Raw genomic sequence first — 23,953 nt, 5'->3', positions numbered from 1 at the left:
TTATTATGTTATGACATATAACATCTATCTGATTACGAAGACATCCGCTGAGTGTGAGGCACCCATCAGCTGTGCCTCCACCTCAATCACTGATACATGAGAGGCACAATGATCAGAAGATCCTGGAACTCGCCAACAAGATCATTCAACTGCTGACTGAAGAGGTGACTGCTAGGAATGGGGTATTATACAGTAACACCAGGGGACGTGTCTGGGTGATGACTGGAGAGGTGACTGCTGGGAATGGGGCATTATACAGTAACACCAGGGGACGTGTCTGGGTGATGACTGGAGAGGTGACTGCTGGGAATGGGGCATTATACAGTAACACCAGGGGACGTGTCTGTGTGATGACTGGAGAGGTGGCTGCTAGGAATGGGGTATTATACAGTAACACCAGGGGACGTGTCTGGGTGATGACTGGAGAGGTGACTGCTGGGAATGGGACATTATACAGTAACACCAGGGGATGTGTCTGGGTGATGACTGGAGAGGTGACTGCTGGGAATGGGACGTTATACAGTAACACCAGAGAACGTGTCTGGTTGATGACAGGAGAGGTGACTGCTGGGAATGGGACATTATACAGTAACACCGGGGGATGTGTCTGGGTGATGACTGGAGAGGTGACTGCTGGGAATGGGACATTATACAGTAACACCGGGGGACGTGTCTGGGTGATGACTGGAGAGGTGACTGCTGGGAATGGGACATTATACAGTGACACCGGGGGACGTGTCTAGGTGATGACTGGAGAGGTGACTGATGGGAATGGGGCATTATACAGTGACACCGGGGGACGTGTCTGGGTGATGACTGGAGAGGTGACTGCTGGGAATGGGACATTATACAGTGACACCGGGGGACGTGTCTGGGTGATGACTGGAGAGGTGACTGCTGGGAATGGGACATTATACAGTAACACCGGGGGACGTGTCTGGTTGATGACAGGAGAGGTGACTGCTGGGAATGGGACATTATACAGTAACACCGGGGGATGTGTCTGGGTGATGACTGGAGAGGTGACTGCTGGGAATGGGACATTATACAGTAACACCGGGGGACGTGTCTGGGTGATGACTGGAGAGGTGACTGCTGGGAATGGGACATTATACAGTGACACCGGGGGACGTGTCTAGGTGATGACTGGAGAGGTGACTGATGGGAATGGGGCATTATACAGTGACACCGGGGGACGTGTCTGGGTGATGACTGGAGAGGTGACTGCTGGGAATGGGACATTATACAGTGACACCGGGGGACGTGTCTGGGTGATGACTGGAGAGGTGACTGCTGGGAATGGGACATTATACAGTAACACCGGGGGACGTGTCCTGGTGAAGACTGCTGGGAATGGGGCATTATACAGTAACACCGGGGGATGTGTCTCGGTGGTGACTGCTGGGAATGGGGCATTATACAGTAAAACCAGGGGATGTGTCTGGGTGATGACTGGAGAGGTGACTGCTGGGAATGGGGCATTATACAGTAACACCGGGGGATGTGTCTGGGTGGTGACTGCTGGGAATGGGGCATTATACAGTAACACCAGGGGACGTGTCTGGGTGATGACTGGAGAGGTGACTGCTGGGAATGGGGCATTATACAGTAAAACCAGGGGATGTGTCTGGGTGATGACTGGAGAGGTGACTGCTGGGAATGGGGCATTATACAGTAACACCGGGGGATGTGTCTGGGTGGTGACTGCTGGGAATGGGGCATTATACAGTAACACCAGGGGACGTGTCTGGGTGATGACTGGAGAGGTGACTGCTGGGAATGGGGCATTATACAGTAACACCGGGGGACGTGTCTGGGTGATGACTGGAGAGGTGACTGCTGGGAATGGGACATTATACAGTAACACCAGGGGATATGTCTGGGTGATGACTGGAGAGGTGACTGCAGGGAATGGGACATTATACAGTAACACCAGGGGATGTGTCTGGGTGATGACTGGAGAGGTGACTGCTGGGAATGGGGCATTCTGCAGTAACACCAGGGGACGTGTCTGGGTGATGACTGGAGAGGTGACTGCTGGGAATGGGACATTATACAGTGACATCAGGGGACGTGTCTGGGTGATGACTGGAGAGGTGACTGCTGGGAATGAGGCATTATACGGTGACACCAGGGGACGTGTCTGGGTGATGACTGGAGAGGTGACTGCTGGGAATGGGGCATTATACGGTAACACCAGGGAATGTGTCTGGGTGATGACTGGAGAGGTGACTGCTGGGAATGGGGCATTCTGCAGTAACACCAGGGGACGTGTCTGGGTGATGACTGGAGAGGTGACTGCTGGGAATGGACATTGTACAGTAACACCAGGGGACGTGTCTGGGTGATGACTGGAGAGGTGACTGCTGGGAATGGGGCATTATACAGTGACACCAGGGGACGTGTCTGGGTGATGACTGGAGAGGTGACTGCTGGGAATGGGGCATTATACGGTAACACCAGGGAATGTGTCTGGGTGATGACTGGAGAGGTGACTGCTGGGAATGGGACATTATACGGTAACACCAGGGAATGTGTCTGGGTGATGACTGGAGAGGTGACTGCTGGGAATGGGACATTATACAGTAACACCAGGGGACATGTCTAGGTGATGACTGTATCATTGTGTGTGTCAGGTTTCTATAATGTGTCAGGATGTCACTGTCTCTCTCTCCATGCAGGAGGGGGAGTATATAGAGGAACACAGGGGTCTGTACAAGGACGTGATGATGGAGAATCACCGGACCCTCACATCACTGGGTAAGAGGAGACTGTCATGTATTGTACAGGGGAGAGCAGGTATGGGGGCCCCTATATACACACATCTGATAATCACATATATACAATGTAATCAGTCACTGTGTGTCTCCTACAGATGGACCCAGTAACAGAGATACCCCAGAGAGATGTCCCCGTCCTCTGTATTCCCAGGATTGTACAGAGGAGAATCACAGGATCCCACAGGAGGATCAGGTAGGTGGGATTTAGGGTCTCACAAAATGTTTGTTATATCAGTTGCTCTCAGCCGGGGGTATTAGTACCCTCAGGGGTACTCTCTGTGATATCAGGGGTATTTCAGAAATGTTCTGTAATGGTCATGGAACCCTGAGGAAAACATCTGTCCCTGTATAAGGAAGCAGATGAGGGTTACAGTGGTATTGTACATTTTTCTTAAATGGTTATATGAGAGAAATATATACGGGTAGTTCTGCTGTGTTATATTTTAGGCAATCTGTGTTTATTAAGATAATAAAGAAATCACAGTAACACCTTGTCGTCAATATTGCTACAGTATAAACCAGGAGACATAACATAGGTATAAGAACCGTCTGTGGCGGACACAGGAAAGTTGTATAGAGCACAATGATAGCCAATGTTGAATACAACACTAGTATATAATAAGATGTACATGCAGGGTGTTTGGATAATATAACAATATGTATTTAAATGTAATAACTAAATAAAAAGGTTTTTTCTCATACGTCCTAGAGGATGCTGGGGACGACATCAAGACCATGGGGTATAGACGGGATCCGCAGGAGACATGGGCACTCTAAAGATTTTTCATTGGGTGTGAACTGGCTCCTCCCCCTATGCCCCTCCTCCAGACCTCAGTTTTTAGAAATGTGCCCAGGTCGACTGGATGCACTCTGAGGAGCTCTACTGAGTTTCTCTGAAAAGACTTATGTTAGGTTTTTTATTTTCAGGGAGATCTGCTGGCATCAGACTCCTTGCTTCGTGGGACTGAGGGGGCAGAAGCAGAACCAACTTCCTCAGAGTTTCATGGCTCTGCTTCTGGCTGACGGGACACCATTAGCTCCTGAAGGGAACTGAACGCTAGCCGTGTCTAGATACTCACTCCCACAGCACGCCGTCACCCCCCTCACAGAGCCAGAAGTCAGAAGACAGGTGAGTATAAGAAGAATGATCTTCTATCAAGTAAGTGACGGATGAGGTGCGGCGTGGCTGGTGGGAGCGCAGCGCGCCATTGCTGCCCACACACACAGGCACTACAGGGTGCGAGGGGGGGGGGCGCCCTGGGCAGCAAGAAAAATACCTCAAACTGGCTAAAAGGGGGCATAAGTTGCCGCTGGCACAGCCCTACCCCCGCTAGTATAAATATTACAGTGTTTGTATGAGTGTAAGGACGCGCCATTGCGGGGGCGGAGCATCTTCCTCAGGCAGCCAGCACACTACTCAGCGCCATTTTCTCTCCTCAGGCTGCAGAGAACACGCTGGTCCTCTCCTCCATTTCTGACAAGTACAGGGTGCTATTAAGGGGGGGCACAAAGCGATTGTGGTGCATTTGATAGTGTATATTACTATTTAAAAAGCGCTGTTAGGTTGTGGACATACTGTGTTCACAGGAAATACTGGCGCTAGGATTGTGAACTGGCTGCTCCTATCCTGTGTCCCTCTGACAGATTTTACTGTGGGTCTGTCCCCAAAATAAGTCCCAGTGTGTCTTTTGGTGTGCTGTACACGTGTGAGGCATGTCTGAGGCAGGGAGTTCCTCCCCAGAGGAAGCCATTTTAGGGACACAGAGTTGTAATGTGGTGGCGCTACCGGCACACCAAGAGCCTGCATGGGTGAAAGAGCTACGTGACCGTATGCATCTGATTAACCGTAGATTAGATAAGTCTGAATCTAATTACAAACAAGAATAACAGGAATAAGACAGCGCTGACTGAGATGGATTGTCAATAAAATTACAATAATATTTAATGAATTAAAATTGCAGTAAAATAATTAAATGAAATAGGTCTCACTGCACTAATGAGCTCATAGTCACCATACATATAGAGATTATTCACTTGCCGCTTGATCCAATGTCCCCATGGGACCCGCACAATTGAAATGTCCCTTATCCAGGGTTGTAGCACAATCCCCGGGCCGATTGTTTGTAGTAACAGCGCTGGAGGAATAACTGTCCCAGTAGTGTGGCAATACAACAGGAAAGTCCTCACCAGTAGTGCATAGTTGTGATGATGTTCGGTCCTTGTTATATGGATGTGGGTACAAATAGCGCTATTTTGGAAGAGTCCTCAGGGGTCCAAGCGGTGATAAGTGTTCAGTGGAGAGGTGACACAGGCTCACACCTGACACGTTTCACAGCTAACTGCTGCTTTATCAAAGGTGACTGTGATCCTAGCTGGCAGTGTATTTATACCTTAGTTAATTACTGCATTCATTACAGCTGGTATAGACAATCCATCTCATTACATATGTGTAAATTACTAAAAATCATCACTATATATTATGTGGATAGACTCAAGGCAATATAAAAGACACAATATACCCTATAGACCATTATACCTTATTAGTTTTTAAAAATATACTTAAATTCAGTCCGAAAGTGCTGGAACGCACGCGGGCTTCCGTACTTCCGGTTAGTGACCCGCATTGGTTGTTATGGAGATAGATCCACTCCAATCGTGTGCCGCGGACGTAATTACTTCCGGTCCGTGACCCGCACAGGTTGTTATGGAGATGGAGTCTATCTCTACTCCAATCATATAGCGCACACGAGGGCACGTGACCGGCACTCAATGGAATGCATATTGTACTAGGGAACCTATCTGTATTCGTCCTGCTCGTAACATAGTAAAGTTACATCAGTTATCTATTCTTCTAGCCTACCGTCATCAGATTATTGTGTTAACAAACAGAGGGAGTTTCATTTAATAAGATCCTATAGTTAATACGAAACAATCTTATTCGGCTGGTAACATTATACAATTACACAGATTATCTATTTCACTCGCTTTCCATCTTCTAATCATTGTGGCAGATATGGAAAATTTCATTTGATAAAATACAGAACAGTCATATATCTTATTCACCATCCAGTTATGTAGCCATTATTATATTGATGTAAACAGAATACAGATACTTCATACAATGATCTAGTGAATATCTGTACCTAATCAGCTTGGAGCATGTCAATAAGCAGAAATGTCAGGAACAGTAAACGTACCTAGTTACTGATTAGTATGTGATTATTTACTTCTAGGGAGACATACTAATTCTTCATGGGAGATAAATAAACCTTATAGCAATTGAACTAGAAAGGAATTTCTTGTTTTGTTTTATGCTATAGGTTACAGCAGCAGGTTCCACTTACTCAATGAAACCCGCTGAAGTAACAAATGTATATATTGGCACTGAGGGATAAAGGGAAGGGTAAAGGGGGAAGGGAAAAGGGGTAGGAAGAGGGGAAGAAGGAAAATGATGAAGGGTTGGATGAATGGGGGGCCAAAATCCATAATTTAGAACACACAATTGAGTTCTACTGACTCATTTAGACCTGCAGGGAATATACTATTCATTTTAAGCATCCATAATACTTCTTGTTTACAGAGGGTCTTGTACCGATCCGTTCCACGTATCGTTTTACTGATAAATTCTAAGCCTGCCACCTTCAGACATTTGGGGTTTCCTTTATGGAAATCCACATAGTGTTTCGATACACTATGTGTTAGGACTTTTTTCAGGATGTTCCTGCGGTGCTCAAGAAATCTTACTTTTAAAGGACGTGTAGTCCTACCAATATATTTTAAGTTACAACCGCAGGTCAGCATATAGATTACGTAAGATGTATTGCAATTCATATATGTTTTTATTTCATATGGTTTCTCTTCCCCATCTGTATTAATCATTACAGTATGATCAGCTGTAAAGTTGCAGGTTAAACATCTATTCCTGCCACATTTAAAAACCCCTTTAGTTTTATTACCCAACTGTGTGAGCCAATCTGTTCTTTCTAGGCCACTTTTGGGATTGTTATTTTCATCGATTCTTTTCAGGTGGCTGGGGGCTAATATATTTTTGAGAGATTTATTCTTTCGAAAAATTAAATTAGGTTCTTTTGGAAGAATGTTTACTAGTATATTGTTTTGTTTCAGGATATTATAATTTTTCGATATAATTTCTCTTACTTCTACATGACAGTTATTATAAGTTGAAATAAATGATATATCTGAAAATGGGTTCTCCTCTCTTTTGTTTTTATGACTAACCTTAGATGGATTAAGTAGTTGATCTCTTTCGATACTTTTAACTTCATTCAGTGCTTTTTCTAATAGGTGGCTTGGGTACCCTCTATAAAGGAATCTATCATGGTTTTTGCTTGGGAGTCAAAAGAAGCCATGGTAGAACAGTTTCTTCTGATACGTAGTAATTGACTCTTAGGGATGCCTTTTTCCATGATGAGTGATGTGCACTGTTAAAGTGTATATAGGCGTTTGTGCCAGTCTCTTTTACATAATTACATGTAACAATTTCTTTATTTACCACTTTTAACGAAACATCCAGAAAATTAATCAGGGAAGTGTTGAAGGAGTGCGTGAAAGTGAGGTTATATGAATTATTGTTCAGATACGTGACAAAGGAAAGTGCTGATGCATAATCCCCATCCCAAATAATAAATAAGTCATCTATATAACGCCCATAGAGGACCAGGTGCGCGCCGAACTCGCCCCCCCACACGAGCTGGTCTTCGACCTCGCCCATGTAGAGATTGGCGTAGCTCGGCGCGAACCTGGTCCCCATGGCTGTCCAATCGATAAAGATGGGGACCTCAGGGAGAAACACAAACAGTTTATTTTGGACTCTATCTCTTTTATTTTAAAACATAATCACTTTTCTCTAACGTCCTAAGTGGATGCTGGGGACTCCGTAAGGACCATGGGGAATAGCGGCTCCGCAGGAGACAGGGCACATCTAAAGAAAGCTTTAGGACTATCTGGTGTGCACTGGCTCCTCCCCCTATGACCCTCCTCCAAGCCTCAGTTAGATCTCTGTGCCCGAACGAGAAGGGTGCACACTAGGGGCTCTCCTGAGCTTCTTAGTGAAAGTTTTAGATTAGGTTTTTTATTTTCAGTGAGACCTGCTGGCAACAGGCTCACTGCATCGAGGGACTAAGGGGAGAAGAAGCGAACTCACCTGCGTGCAGAGTGGATTGGGCTTCTTAGGCTACTGGACATTAGCTCCAGAGGGACGATCACAGGCCCAGCTTGGATGGGTCCCAGAGCCGCGCCGCCGGCCCCCTTACAGAGCCAGAAGGCAGAAGAGGTCCGGAAAATCGGCGGCAGAAGACGTCCTGTCTTCAACAAGGTAGCGCACAGCACTGCAGCTGTGCGCCATTGCTCTCAGCACACTTCACACTTCGGTCACTAAGGGTGCAGGGCGCTGGGGGAGGGCGCCCTGAGACGCAATAAAAACACCTTGGATGGCAAAAAAATGCATCACATATAGCTCCTGGGCTATATGGATGCATTTAACCCCTGCCAGAATCCATAAAAAAGCAGGAGAAAAGTCTGCGAAAAAGGGGCGGAGCCTATCTCCTCAGCACACTGGCGCCATTTTCCCTCACAGCTCCGTTGGAGGGAAGCTCCCTGTCTCTCCCCTGCAGTCACTACACTACAGAAAGGGTTAAAAAAAGAGAGGGGGGCACTATTTAGGCGCAGTATTAACTATACAGCAGCTATAAGGGGAAAAACACTTATATAAGGTTATCCCTGTATATATATAGCGCTCTGGTGTGTGCTGGCAAACTCTCCCTCTGTCTCCCCAAAGGGCTAGTGGGGTCCTGTCCTCTATCAGAGCATTCCCTGTGTGTGTGCTGTATGTCGGTGCTTTTGTGTCGACATGTATGAGGAGAAAAATGATGTGGAGACGGAGCAGATTGCCTGTAATAGTGATGTCACCCCCTAGGGGGTCGACACCTGAGTGGATGAACTGTTGGAAGGAATTACGTGACAGTGTCAGCTCTGTATAAAAGACAGTGGTTGACATGAGACAGCCGGCTACTCAGCTTGTGCCTGTCCAGACGTCTCATAGGCCGTCAGGGGCTCTAAAGCGCCCGTTACCTCAGATGGCAGATATAGACGCTGACACGGATACTGACTCCAGTGTCGACGGTGAAGAGACGAATGTGACTTCCAGTAGGGCCACACGTTACATGATTGAGGCAATGAAAAATGTTTTACACATTTCTTATAATACGAGTACCACCAAAAAAGGGGTATTATGTTCGGTGAGGAAAAACTACCTGTAGTTTTCCTGAATCTGAGAAATTAAATGAGGTGTGTGATGATGCGTGGGTTTCCCCCGATAACAACGGATAATTTCTAAAATGTTATTGGCATTATATCCTTTCCCGCCAGAGGTTAGGGTGCGTTGGGAAACACCCCCTAGGGGGGATAAAGCGCCCACACGCTTGTAAGGGCTCTACCTTCGCCTGAGATGGCCGCCCTTAAGGATCCTGCTGATAGAAAGCAGGAGGGTATCCTAAAAGGTATTTACACACATACTGGTGTTATACTGCGACCAGCAATCGCCTCAGCCTGGATGTGCAGTGCTGGGTTGGCGTGGTCGGATTCCCTGACTGAAAATATTGATACCCTAGATAGGGACAGTATATTTTTGCCTATAGAGCATTTAAAAGATGCATTTTTATATATGCGTGATGCACAGCGGAATATTTGCCGACTGGCATCAAGTCTAAGCGCGTTGTCCATTTCTACCAGTAGAGGGTTATGGACACGTCAGTGGTCAGGTGATGCGTATTCCAAACGGCATTTGGAAGTATTGCTTTATTAAGGGAGGAGTTATTTGGGGTCGGTCTTTCAGACCTGGTGGCCACGGCAACAGCTGGGAATTCCACGTTTGTACCCCAGGTCGCCTCTCAACATGAGAAGACGCCGTATTATCAGGCGCAGTCTTTTCGTGGACAAGCGGGCAAAAGGTTCCTCATTTCTGCCCCGTGACAGAGGGAGAGGAAAAAGGCTGCAGAAATCAGCCAGTTCCCAGGAACAGAAACCCTCTCCCGCCTCTGCCAAGCCCTCAGTATACGCTGGGGCTTTACAAGCAGAATCAGGCACGGTGGGGGGCCCGTCTCAATGAATTTCAGCGCGCAGTGGGCTCACTCGCAAGTAGACCCCTGGATCCTTCAGGTGATATCTCAGGGGTACAAATTAGAATTCGAGACGTCTCCCCCTCGCCGTTTCCTAAAGTCGGCTTTACCGATGTCTCCTTCTGACAGGGAGACAGTTTTGGAAGCCATTCACAAGCTGTATTCCCAGCAGGTGATAATCAAGATACCCCTCCTGCAACAGGGAACGGGGTATTATTCCACACTGTTGTGGTACCGAAGCCGGACGGCTCGGGGAGACCGATTCTAAATCTAAAATCTTTGAACACTTACGTACAGAGGTTCAAATTCAAGATTGAGTCACTCAGAGCAGTGATTGCGAACCTGGAAGAAGGGGACTACATGATGTCTCGGGACATCAAGGATGCTTACCTTCATGTCAAAATTTACCCTTCTCACCAAGGGTACCTCAGGTTTATGGTACAGAACTGTCACTATCAGTTCAGACGCTGCCGTATGGATGGTACACGGCACCCCGGGTCTTTACCAAGGTAATGGCCGAAATGATGATATTCCTTCGAAGGAAGTGAATTTTAGTTATCCCTTACTTGGACAATTCCCTGATAAGGGTAAGATCCAGGGAACAGTTGGAGGTCGGTGTAGCACTATCTCAGGTAGTGTGGCGGCAGCACGATTGGATTCTCAATATTCCAAAATCGCACCTGGTTCCGACGACGTGTCTTCTGTTCCTAGGGATGATCCTGGACACAGTCCAGAAAAAGGTGTTTCTCCCGGAGGAGAAAGCCAGGGAGTTATCCGAGCTAGTCAGGAACCTCCTAAAACCGAGCCAAGTCTCAGTGCATCAATGCACAAGGGTTCTGGGTAAAATGGTGGCTTCCTACGAAGCAATCCCATTCGGCAGATTCCACGCAAGAACTTTCCAGTGGGACCTGCTGGACAAATGGTCCGGATCGCATCTTCAGATGCATCAGCGGATAACCCTGTCACCAAGGACAAGGGTGTCCCTCCTGTGGTGGTTGCAGAGTGCTCATCTTCTAGAGGGCCGCAGATTAGGCATTCAGGACTGGGTCCTGGTGACCACGAATGCCAGCCTGCGAGGCTGGGGAGCAGTCACACAGGGAAGGAATATCCAGGGCTTATGGTCAAGCCTGGAGACATCACTTCACATAAATATCCTGAAGCTAAGGGACATTTACAATGCTCTAAGCTTAGCAAGACCTCTGCTTCAAGGTCAGCCGGTGTTGATCCAGTTGGACAACATCACAGCAGTCACCCACGTAAACAGACAGGGTGGCACAAGAAGCAGGAGGGCAATGGCAGAAGCGGCAAGGATTCTTCGCTGGGCGGAAAATCATGTGATAGCACTGTCAGCAGTATTCATTCCGGGAGTGGACAACTGGGAAGCAGACTTCCTCAGCACGACCTCCACCCGGGAGAGTGGGGACTTCACCCAGAAGTCTTCCACATGATTAAAAACTCGACAGGTATTGCGCCAGGTCCAGGGACCCTCAGGCAATAAGCTGTAGACGCTCTGGTAACACCGTGGGTGTGCCAGTCAGGGTATGTGTTCCCTCCTCTGCCTCTCATACCCAAGGTACTGAGATTGATAAGATGGAGAGGAGTAAGCACTATATTCGTGGTTCCGGATTGGCCAAGAAGGACTTGGTAACCGGAACTTCAAGAGATGCTCACGGAGGATCCGTGGCCTCTACCTCTAAGAAGGGACCTGCTCCAGCAAGGACCCTGTCTGTTCCAAGACTTACCGCGGCTGCGTTTGACGGCATGGCGGTTGAACGCCGGATCCTGAAGGAAAAAAGGCATTCCGGATGAAGTCATCCCTATCCTGATCAAAGCCAGGAAGGATGTAACCGCAAAAACATTATCACCGCAATTGGCGAAAATATGTTGCGTGGTGCGAGGCCAGTAAGGCCCGACGGAGGAAATTCAACTGGGTCGATTCCTACATTTCCTGCAAACAGGAGTGTCTATGGGCCTGAAATTGGGGTCCATTAAGGTTCAAATTTCAACCCTGTCAATTTTCTTCCAAAAAGAACTAGCTTCAGTCCCTGAAGTTCAGACGTTTGTAAAAGGGGTACTGCATATACAGCCTCCTTTTGTGCCTCCAGTGGCACTTTGGGATCTCAATGTAGTTTTGGGTTCCAAAAGTCACATTGGTTTGAACCACTTAAATCTGTGGAGTTAAAATATCTCACATGGAAAGTGGTCATGCTGTTGGCCCTGGCCTGGGCCAGGCGCGTGTCAGAATTGGCGGCTTTATCCTGAAAAAGCCCTTATCTGATTTTCCATTCGGACAGGGCGGAATTGAGGACTCGTCCTCAGTTTCTCCCCAAGGTGGTTTCAGCGTCTCACCTGAACCAACCTATTGGTGGTGCCTGCGGCTACTAGGGACTTGGAGGCCTCCAAGTTGCTAGACGTCAGTGCCCTGAAAATATATGTTTCCAGGACGGCTGGAGTCAGGAAATCTGACTCGCTGTTTATCCTGTGTGCACCCAACAAGCTGGGTGCTCCTGCTTCTAAGCAGACTATTGCTCGTTGGATTTGTAGTACAATTCAGCTTGCACATTCTGTGGCAGGCCTGCCACAGCCAAAAATCTGTAAATGCCCACTCCACAAGGAAGGTGGGCTCATCTTGGGCGGCTGCCTGAGGGGTCTCGGCTTTACAACTTTGCCGAGCAGCTACTTGGTCAGGAGCAAATACGTTTGTAAAATTCTACAAAATTGATATCCTGGCTGAGGAGGACCTGGAGTTCTCTCATTTGGTGCTGCAGAGTCATCCGCACTCTCCCGCCCGTTTGGGAGCTTTGGTATAATCCCCATGGTCCTTACGGAGTCCCCAGCATCCACTTAGGACGTTAGAGAAAATAAGAATTTACTTACCGATAATTCTATTTCTCATAGTCCGTAGTGGATGCTGGGCGCCCATCCCAAGTGCGGATTGTCTGCAATACTTGTACATAGTTATTGTTACAAAAATCGGGTTATTATTGTTGTGAGCCATCTTTCAGAGGCTCCTCTGTTATCATGCTGTTAACTGGGTTCAGATCACAGGTTATACGGTGTGATTGGTGTGGCTGGTATGAGTCTTACCCGGGATTCAAAATCCTTCCTTATTGTGTACGCTCGTCCGGGCACAGTATCCTAACTGAGGCTTGGAGGAGGGTCATAGGGGGAGGAGCCAGTGCACACCAGATAGTCCTAAAGCTTTCTTTAGATGTGCCCAGTCTCCTGCGGAGCCGCTATTCCCCATGGTCCTTACGGAGTCCCCAGCATCCACTACGGACTATGAGAAATAGAATTATCGGTAAGTAAATTCTTATTTTTATTTTTCGACACTTTTTATCTTCAGGTGATGGGCACAGCCATGGGGACCAGGTTCGCACCGAGCTACGCCAATCTCTACATGGGCGAGGTCGAAGACCGGCTCGTGGGGGGGGGCGAGTTCGGCGCGCACCTGGTCCTCTATGGGCGTTATATAGATGACTTATTTATTATTTGGGATGGGGATTATGCATCAGCACTTTCCTTTGTCATGTATCTGAACAATAATAACCTCACTTTCACGCACTCCTTCAACACTTCCCTGATTAATTTTCTGGATGTTTCGTTAAAAGTGGTAAATAAAGAAATTGTTACATGTAATTATGTAAAAGAGACTGGCACAAACGCCTATCTACACTTTAACAGTGCACATCACTCATCATGGAAAAAAGGCATCCCTAAGAGTCAATTACTACGTATCAGAAGAAACTGTTCTACCATGGCTCCTTTTGACTCCCAAGCAAAAACCATGATAGATTCCTTTATAGATAGAGGGTACCCAAGCCACCTATTAGAAAAAGCACTGAATGAAGTTAAAAGTATCGAAAGAGATCAACTACTTAATCCATCTAAGGTTAGTCATAAAAACAAAAGAGAGGAGAACCCATTTTCAGATATATCATTTATTTCAACTTATAATAACGGTCATGTAGAAGTAAGAGAAATTATATCGAAAAATTATAATATCCTGAAACAAGACAATATACTAGTAAACATTCTTCCAAAAGAACCTAATTTCATTTTTTGAAAGAATAAATCTCTCAAAAATATATTAGCCCCCAGCCACCTGAAAAGAATCGATGAAGGTAACAATCCCAAAAGTGGCCTAGAAAGAACAGATTGGCTCACACAGTTGGGTAATAAAACTAAAGGGTTTTTTAAATGTGGCAGGAATAGATGTTTATCCTGCAACTTTACAGCTGATCATACTGTAATGATTAATACAGATGGGGAAGAGAAACCATATGAAATAAAAACATATATGAATTGCAATACATCTTACGTAATCTATATGCTGACCTGCGGTTGTAACTTAAAATATATTGGTAGGGGGGGCGTGGCCTGGACGCAGCAGAGAGAGGTCGTGCAGCTGCTGAGCTCCTGCAAAAGCGAGCAAAAACACCCTACTTCCAGAGGTGCCCTATCCCTGGAACCTCCCAAACCGCTCATCCCACGGCTGTGGATTACATCCTGAGTGGAGGGACCCTATTTGGAGGCCGATGCGCCACGTTACTGCCTGCGGCCTACTCCGTGGACACGAGCCGGGGCCTTGAGTTCGAGGCCTGCCCGACTCCGAGCTCCGGACCAGCAACACGTTCCGGGCGGGACACGGGGCGACGGACCTCTTCGCCTAGACCTACCCGCAGACTGCACCACCCTGTGTTCACCTTCCGGCCGATCTTCCAGCGGGACCGCTGCCCGGCCTCGCCACCGAAGCTGAGCACACAACGTGGTTTCCCTGCGCGCCCGGCTGCCGGCGGCCATCTTCTAACTCAGAGGTGAGGACGGCCGCTCCTGCCCCGCTGCGCCCTCTGCCCGCCTGCCTCCCTCACTCCACAACCTCCTCCTGGCCGGAGTGCCCCGACCTCCAAGACCCGCACATCAAGGAGGCATCGCCGCGGTTGGCGACCCGCCACGCAGCTCCTCGTCCCTGACCCCACTCACGTCTCCCGAGCACTGCCGGACACACCGGCCGGGAGAATACCCCAGAACCTGCACGCCCGGTGGCCCTCCTGGGACCCGGGAACCGAAACAGCTGAGTGGGGTGTCCGCCGGCTGGCGGCATCCACGAAGAGAGGGCAATTAACAGTTAACCTCCCCCACTTCCCCTCTGGACATTCCAACCTGTGAGGATTCACAGCCAATACCCCAGCTTTTCCCCATCCTCCAGCAGGGGTCAAACCTATTTACTCCCCACAGTAAGCACTCCTTGCAGGGGGGAGACGGAGCCGGCGCTCTGGGGGACGCACTCGGGGAACACCAAACCCTGTAGTCTGTACATAGACCCCCTCACGCCCCCCGAGATTGGAGGCCAGAGAACACCGACAGCCTCTGCCGCATCGCCCCCGGGACGAGACTCCCTGTCCTTCCAGAGTATGTGATTTGGGCACCATCCCTCCCTACTTCGACCCGACTCTATACTCTCAAACCACCTGCTCTACGACCCCGATGCCCTATATCTGCAAGACCTCCGAAATGTGAGTGCTCTCCAAATTGTTCACCGCCACTCATGTTTACCTGAATAACGCGTACATTTCATCAATGTGACTGAGTTCTCCTGTTTCATTACTATCTGCTGATTGGACCCGCCCCTGAAGTGCTCCTCTCTGTGCCTTCCACATGCGCTGCTACTGACGAGAAATGGCTCCTAAAAAAAACAAAGAGATAATACCTCCTAAAATCTCCTACCCCCCTCAAAAGTCCCTCCAAATTTCCCCCCTACAAAATGTCTCCTCTCCTCCAGTCATGCAGGACCCCATGGGATCTAGTGTCTTAACTTCCGCTCTTTCAGTGTCAGGAGTGGACTGCGAATCGGATGCCCCCCTAACCGTGAGATCCCTCTGTCAGATACTATCCGCCTTCAAGTCTGAACTCTAAGGATCTGACCTCTGCCGTCCGCGAGGTCAAGACTGAGCTGGTAGCATTGGGAGACAGGACAGACCACTTAGAACGCAAGATGGAAGAATTGGTCACCTCTCACAATGACCTGCTCTCATCCCATGATCGCCAACAACAAGATCTGGACCAATTCAAATCCAAACTGGCAGATATGGAGGACAGATCAAGGCGGAATAATGTTAAAATTAGAGGCATCCCAGACTCAGTCACCAACTCTGAACTGGAATCCTACGCCACTGCCTTATTTAAGAAACTCCTCCCAACGGCGGACTCCTCGGAACTCCTGTTCGACCGCATCCACTGTCTCCCTAGACCCCGTACCGTCTCATCTGACCTCCCTAAGGACACCCTCCTCCGAGTACATTTCTTCCCAGTTAAGGAGCGCATTATGAGGGCCGCTAGAGAATCCAAGAACTCCGACACTTTAGGGGGACTTCAGATATTTCAAGACTTCTCGGCTGCCACCATAGCAAAGAGACGTGCTTTTGCCCCCATCACCCTCGCCCTAAGGTCCCACGACATCCACTACCGCTGGGGTTTCCCAGTTAAATTGATAGTCTCGTATGAAGATTCGACCTATATAATTTCCTCCCTAGACGCGGGTGTGAAGCTATTGCTGGATTGGGACATATCTATTCAGAAGCCATCTACATCGTCACGAGCTGCTGCCGTCCGCCAAGACTGGGCGTCCAATTGAGCCATCGGACTGTCATACCAGGTCCTTTCAAAATGTTTCCACCGAAATCTCCGGTTCACGGAGACTGTAGACCTCTTCCCCTCTTTAAGGGGGAGATAAAAGTTTTCTCTTTATTTTACATTCTTCAAATGCCATTATATGCTTAATTACAAGTTTCCTTTCTAGGTCTACAAGTTACAAGTTTACTCTCTCACATGTTGTTTAATTGATGTTCTTTATTAAGGGGCGATACTTTGTCCGGTCATTTCTACCTACTGAAAGCCTGTTAATGCCCCAAGGTACATCTACCTGCCAATTAGAGAAGCTTACATTATATGTACGTGCCTTAGTTTTACTTTTATGGAAGTTGTATTGGAGTGGCGGTGCATGTTCACCCAGCCCGCCTCCACTTTTTTCTGTACTACTGCAAACCCCTGAACCTTTTTCCCCTTCCCTGCAGTAGTCATGCAGGTCCAATATACTGGACCTTTTCTTTTTGTTGTTTACCTTCTACTCTCCCGTTTTGAACCCCCCCCATGCCATTCCCGCATGCCTCCTCCCACCTTGAGCTCCAGATTTGACTTATGCCTCCGGTCACAACTGCACACTAGTACTCGGTACATATACGCTAAAGTAGTTCAATATAGATCTTTCTCTCTCATGTCTAATATACGTTTCCAATGTTGAACCTTATATCTCTTAATGTCAAAGGACTGAACTCGCCTAACAAGCGTAGATTGGCCCTCTCCTCCTTCCACCAACAAAAGGCAGATGTTGTAGCACTACAAGAAACACACTTCTCTTCTGTTAACCCCCCCCCTCCTTTTTAAGAATAGTCACTTCCCTGTGGGGTACTATGCCAATGGTCCATCTAAAAGGAATGGGGTAGCTATCCTTTTTAGCAAAAATGTCTCTTTCCCTACAGTCTCAACTTTCAGACAAAAGTGGCCGTTATCTTATTCTCACCGGCCTACTAGACGACAAGCCTGTTACGCTGGTATCCCTATATGCACCTAACTCTAACCAAGTCCCCTTCCTGCGAAAATTATTCCTTACTATACGTAATGCACTGAAGGGCTCTCTAGTAGTTTTGGGTGATTATAACCTTGTTCTAGACCCAAAAATGGACAAATCCCGCCAACTCTCCCAACCTGTGCCCTCTACCCTTTCTGGTCTCTCCCTAGCCTTTCGCAATCTGCTTGCGGAATTCGACCTTTACGATGTCTGGAGAACCCATAACCCCTCGGGCCGGGAATACACATTTCACTCCCTTGTCCACAACTCTTACTCCAGAATAGACCTAATCCTATGTGATAAATGGTCTCTCCAGAGAACTAAAGGCGTCGATATTTTACCAATCACCTGGTCTGACCACGCCCCAGTTCTCTGGAAATGGAACCTGCACGATACCTACAATCCTCCCCGCCAATGGCGCTTATACCCTTACCTCTTAAATAACCCTGTGTCTAATAAGATAATCTCTGACTCTATTGATTCCTACTTAGCCACTAACTCCCCCCAGGACACCTCTCTCATTAACCACTGGTGTGCCTTTAAGGCTGTCACCTGCGGAGCTGCCATTCAAGCTGGTGCCACTCTCAAAAAACAGGCCCATCAACTGCAAACAACACTAGAGGCTGAACTGTTAGACCTCGAATCTAAAAATATAGCCTACCCCTCCAAAATCCTTAAAAATGAGATCTCCAATGTTCGAGGTCAGCTCCAAAAGTTGCTCCTCGCCCGCACCCAAGCGGCTTTGAATAGGATGCGCCACAAATTCTACCTCCTGGGCAATAAAGCTGGCAGAATGTTAGCGCGTAAATGACGTGTTCAACAAGCTAGGAATAAGATTAAATGTATCTATTCTCCCACCAAGCAAAAAATTCTAAACCCCAAGGACATAACGAACCAATTTGCAAAGTATTACGCCAAACTATATAATTTAGCAACTGACCCCTCTACTCCCCAACCCACCCCTACGTCTATTTCTTCCTTCTTAGATAACCTTTCTCTCCCTACTCTTACACAGGACCAACTATCTTCACTGAATGCCCCATGGTCGACGGATGAAATCTCCGCAGCTATTAAATCCACCCCTAGAAATAAAGCCCCTGGCCCAGACGGCTTTGTCTCCGACTTCTATGCCACTTTCCATGACGCCCTCTCTCCCCTCCTGTCTGCGCTCTGCAATTCATTTTCAGAACACGGCTCCCTTCCCCCAGAACTCCTAGAAGCGCGTATTGTTACTATCCCAAAACCCGGAAAGGACCCCGCCTATGTGCATAACTACCGACCTATCGCACTACTCAACTGCGATATCAAACTCTATGCCAAAATGATTGCAACACGCATTAACAAATTCCTCCCATTACTGATACACCCGGACCAAACTGGCTTCGTGCCTGGGAGACAAGCGTCTGATAACACGCGTCGGGTCTTCAACCTGATAGATTCCCTATCTGGAAACCAGGGCCTTCTCTTGCTGTCCTTAGATGCAGAGAAGGCTTTTGACAGATTCAATTGGATGTACATGCGCGAAACCCTCCTCAGATTCGGATTTAGAGATCGTATTCTAACCTCTATCCTGGCACTATACAGCTCTCCTACGGCCCGGGTGTTCAGCGGGGGCTTCTTGTCCGACTCTTTTCCTATCACAAATGGCACCAGACAAGGCTGCCCTCTATCCCCTTTAATCTTCGTCCTGTCAGTCGAACCCCTTGCAACTAAAATAAGAGATAACCCTTGTATCCCGGCGCTGCAATTCGGTTCATCTTCTCATAAACTGAGCCTCTTTGCAGACAATGTCCTCCTCTTCATCTCTAACCCCACTACAACTCTACCTGTCTTACATTCTGTCCTAGATACTTATAGCCTAGCATCTTACTATAAACTTAACACTACCAAAACAGACGCCCTCCCCTTCAATCTATCTCACTCTCTCTCAGCACTCCAAACCTCCTTTCCATATAACTGGCGGAAACACACAATAAAATACTTGGGTATCAACATCCCTGTCTCCACCACAGATGTCTTCTCTGTCAACCTCGCCCCCCTGATAGTCATTAGAAGCACTTACAAAATCCTGGTCATCTTATGAGGTCTCGTGGCTGGGACGTATGGCAGCATTTAAAATGTCCCTACTACCCAAACTAATGTACCTTTTCCGCACAATTCCATACTCCTTTCCAAAGAAATCCATTCAGACCTGTTCTTCTATCATGTCTAAATATATCTGGTCTTCAAAACCACCCTCACTGGCTCTCTCAAGAATGGTCCTACCGAGAGCATTCAGAGGTCTTAGTTTACCTAATATTCCCATGTACCAAGAAGCCTCTCTCCTAGCCCCCATTAAATATTATTTCGAAGCCCACTTACACTTAGGTTGGATGGAGTTGGAACAAATTCGAGCAAACCCAATCCCTCTAGCTGATCTTTTCCGCATTCCAAAGTCGCTCAGACCCACCCTTCTGACCCTCCTTCCCTCCACACAGGCCGCATTACAAACCTGGGACAAACTATCTGCCACCCTGACATCCCCTATTTCCCATATTCCCCAGATCTCCATTACTACATTAGCACTAATGATACCCCATCTCAATCTATCTAAATGGAGACGTGCAGGTGTAATATGCCTAGGCGACCTACTCGATGGACTCTCTCTAAAACCCTTCTCAGCTCTTCAGTCACAGTACTCTCTACCAGCCACAGAACTCTTCCACTATATGCAAGTCGCACACTGGTGGAGGGCAATCCCCCCTACTTACACAGCGCTACACACAACTTCATACACCCTCTTCTCCCGTCTCTCCCTATCTGAATCCAAAGGCGACATTACCTACTGGCACAAGCTACAGATAACTCCTACCTCCCCTCCCAAATCTAATGCTCAATTGAAATGGGAACAAGACCTAGGAAGAACCCTGACCCCTAATGACTGGCGTCAAGTCTTTTTAACCTCTCACTCCATGTCCCAGTGTTTAAACCACACTGAAATGCATATAAAACTAGTAAACAGGTTGTACCAGACCCCCGACCGAATTCATAAATTTTGGCCCTCCCACAGCAATAAATGCTGGAGGCTCTGTGGCTCGGTAGGCCATATCTTCCATATATTCTGGACGTGCCCAAAGATCGCCAAATATTGGTCAGAGGTATTTGATCTAATAAATAAGGTTCTGTCCACCCATATCATACCAGACCCGACCCTAGCATTACTCCAAGCTGTCCCCCCCTCAGTTCCCCCACCTGCCAGATATGTCCTGGGCCACATCCTAATAGCCGCCCGTGCCAATTTGGCCCAACTGTGGAAACAATCTACACCCCCTACCCTGATAAGAGTTATCCATAAGATAAATCACCACTTCCTTATGGAAACAGAATATGTCCCCTCTTCTCTCAACACTGCCTCCCTTAAAACACGCTGGTCCCTGTGGCATAGCTATATCTCCTCGAACGAAGGGTCTCAATATTTTCATAAACCCACCCCAACCAGCCCTAGACTAACTGAACAACCCGACACTGCCTGATACTATACGATACCGAATACTACTGTACTCTCCTTTATCAGTGTACTCGAATACCCCCCTTTGCCCGACTAGAGGTGACCCTAGCACAGATTTTCCCCCAATGCCCTCTCCTAACCTATATCTGTATGCTTTGGCCTCTAGTGCTGGACCACTATCTCCTTGCTGCAATGTAATGGTTTCCTCTTTAACCTAATATAACTGATGTATTATATATGTTTGGTTCCGATGTACTACTCCCCAATTTTAGTCTGGATGCCCCCCCCCCCCTTCACCTATGTACCCCTTCCATATCTACCTTTGTACTGTATTGTTATATGATCCCCTTTTTTTTCGTTCTGTACCCCATAAAAATGATTCTTTTTCTCAATAAAAACTATTGATACAAAAAAAAAATATATATTGGTAGGACTACACGTCCTTTAAAAGTAAGATTTCTTGAGCACCGCAGGAACATCCTGAAAAAAGTCCTAACACATAGTGTATCGAAACATTATGTGGATTTCCATAAAGGAAACCCCAAATGTCTGAAGGTGACAGGCTTAGAATTTATCAGTAAAACGATACGTGGAACGGATCGGTACAAGACCCTCTGTAAACAAGAAGTATTCTGGATGCTTAAAATGAATAGTATATTCCCTGCAGGTCTAAATGAGTCAGTAGAACTCAATTGTGTGTTCTAAATTATGGATTTTGGCCCCCCATTCATCCAACCCTTCATCATTTTCCTTCTTCCCCTCTTCCTACCCCTTTTCCCTTCCCCCTTTACCCTTCCCTTTATCCCTCAGTGCCAATATATACATTTGTTACTTCAGCGGGTTTCATTGAGTAAGTGGAACCTGCTGCTGTAACCTATAGCATAAAACAAAACAAGAAATTCCTTTCTAGTTCAATTGCTATAAGGTTTATTTATCTCCCATGAAGAATTAGTATGTCTCCCTAGAAGTAAATAATCACATACTAATCAGTAACTAGGTACGTTTACTGTTCCTGACATTTCTGCTTATTGACATGCTCCAAGCTGATTAGGTACAGATATTCACTAGATCATTGTATGAAGTATCTGTATTCTGTTTACATCAATATAATAATGGCTACATAACTGGATGGTGAATAAGATATATGACTGTTCTGTATTTTATCAAATGAAATTTTCCATATCTGCCACAATGATTAGAAGATGGAAAGCGAGTGAAATAGATAATCTGTGTAATTGTATAATGTTACCAGCCGAATAAGATTGTTTCGTATTAACTATAGGATCTTATTAAATGAAACTCCCTCTGTTTGTTAACACAATAATCTGATGACGGTAGGCTAGAAGAATAGATAACTGATGTAACTTTACTATGTTACGAGCAGGACGAATACAGATAGGTTCCCTAGTACAATATGCATTCCATTGAGTGCCGGTCACGTGCCCTCGTGTGCGCTATATGATTGGAGTAGAGATAGACTCCATCTCCATAACAACCTGTGCGGGTCACGGACCGGAAGTAATTACGTCCGCGGCACACGATTGGAGTGGATCTATCTCCATAACAACCAATGCGGGTCACTAAACGGAAGTCCGGAAGCCCGCGTGCGTTCCAGCACTTTCGGACTGAATTTAAGTATATTTTCTCTATCGTCCTAGTGGATGCTGGGGTTCCTGAAAGGACCATGGGGAATAGCGGCTCCGCAGGAGACAGGGCACAAAAAGTAAAGCTTTAGGATCAGGTGGTGTGCACTGGCTCCTCCCCCTATGACCCTCCTCCAAGCCTCAGTTAGGTTTTTGTGCCCGGCCGAGAAGGGTGCAATCTAGGTGGCTCTCCTAAAGAGCTGCTTAGAAAAGTTTAGCTTAGGTTTTTTATTTTACAGTGAGTCCTGCTGGCAACAGGATCACTGCATCGAGGGACTTAGGGGAGAAGAAGTGAACTCACCTGCGTGCAGGATGGATTGGCTTCTTTGGCTACTGGACATTAGCTCCAGAGGGACGATCACAGGTACAGCCTGGATGGTCACCGGAGCCTCGCCGCCGGCCCCCTTGCAGATGCTGAAAAGAGAAGAAGGTCCAGAATCGGCGGCAGAAGACTCCTCAGTCTTCTTAAGGTAGCGCACAGCACTGCAGCTGTGCGCCATTGCTCTCAGCACACTTCACACGGCAGTCACTGAGGGTGCAGGGCGCTGGGGGGGGGCGCCCTGGGCAGCAATGAAAATCCTTTTTTTGGCAAAAAATACCTCACATATAGCCTCCGGGGCTATATGGAGATATTTAACCCCTGCCAGAATCCATTTTTAAGCGGGAGACGAGCCCGCCGAAAAGGGGGCGGGGCCTATCTCCTCAGCACACAGCGCCATTTCCTCACACAGTTCCGCTGGTCAGGAAGGCTCCCAGGCTCTCCCCTGCACTGCACTACAGAAACAGGGTTAAATCAAGAGAGGGGGGGCAAAATTTGGCGAAATTGTGATTTTATAAAAGCAGCTATAAGGGAGCACTTATTATAAGGCTATCCCTGTAAAATATAGCGCTTTGGTGTGTGCTGGCAAACTCTCCCTCTGTCTCCCCAAGGGGCTAGTGGGGTCCTGTCCTCTATCAGAGCATTCCCTGTGTTTGTGTGCTATATGTCGGTACGTGTGTGTCGACATGTATGAGGACGATGTTGGTGAGGAGGCGGAGCAAATTGCCTGTAATGGTGATGTCACTCTCTAGGGAGTCGACACCGGAATGGATGGCTTATTTATGGAATTACGTGATAATGTCAACACGCTGCAAGGTCGGTTGGCGACATGAGACGGCTGGCAAACAAATTAGTACCTGTCCAGGCGTCTCAAACACCGTCAGGGGCGTTAAAACGTCCTTTTACCTCAGTCGGTCGACAGACACAGACACGGACACTTCAGTGTCGACGGTGAAGAAAC

The 23,953-nt window shown here is 47.4% G+C and overlaps 1 protein-coding gene across 1 annotated transcript in view; it reads left to right on the top strand.

The window, feature by feature from the left end:
* LOC135057148 (oocyte zinc finger protein XlCOF22-like) overlaps window positions 1-23,953 on the top strand; it is a 61,585-nt gene that overhangs the window by 1,547 nt on the left and 36,085 nt on the right. The window contains exons 2-4 of the mRNA XM_063963046.1: window positions 41-164; window positions 2,682-2,760; window positions 2,876-2,973. Of these exons, the coding sequence (XP_063819116.1) occupies window positions 41-164; window positions 2,682-2,760; window positions 2,876-2,973 (301 nt within the window). The remainder of the gene's footprint in view (window positions 1-40; window positions 165-2,681; window positions 2,761-2,875; window positions 2,974-23,953) is intronic.

The sequence above is a fragment of the Pseudophryne corroboree genome, chromosome 3 (genome assembly GCF_028390025.1).
Source record: "Pseudophryne corroboree isolate aPseCor3 chromosome 3, aPseCor3.hap2, whole genome shotgun sequence".
Lineage (NCBI taxonomy): Eukaryota > Metazoa > Chordata > Amphibia > Anura > Myobatrachidae > Pseudophryne > Pseudophryne corroboree.
This window is presented reverse-complemented; position numbering and strand designations above follow the sequence as displayed.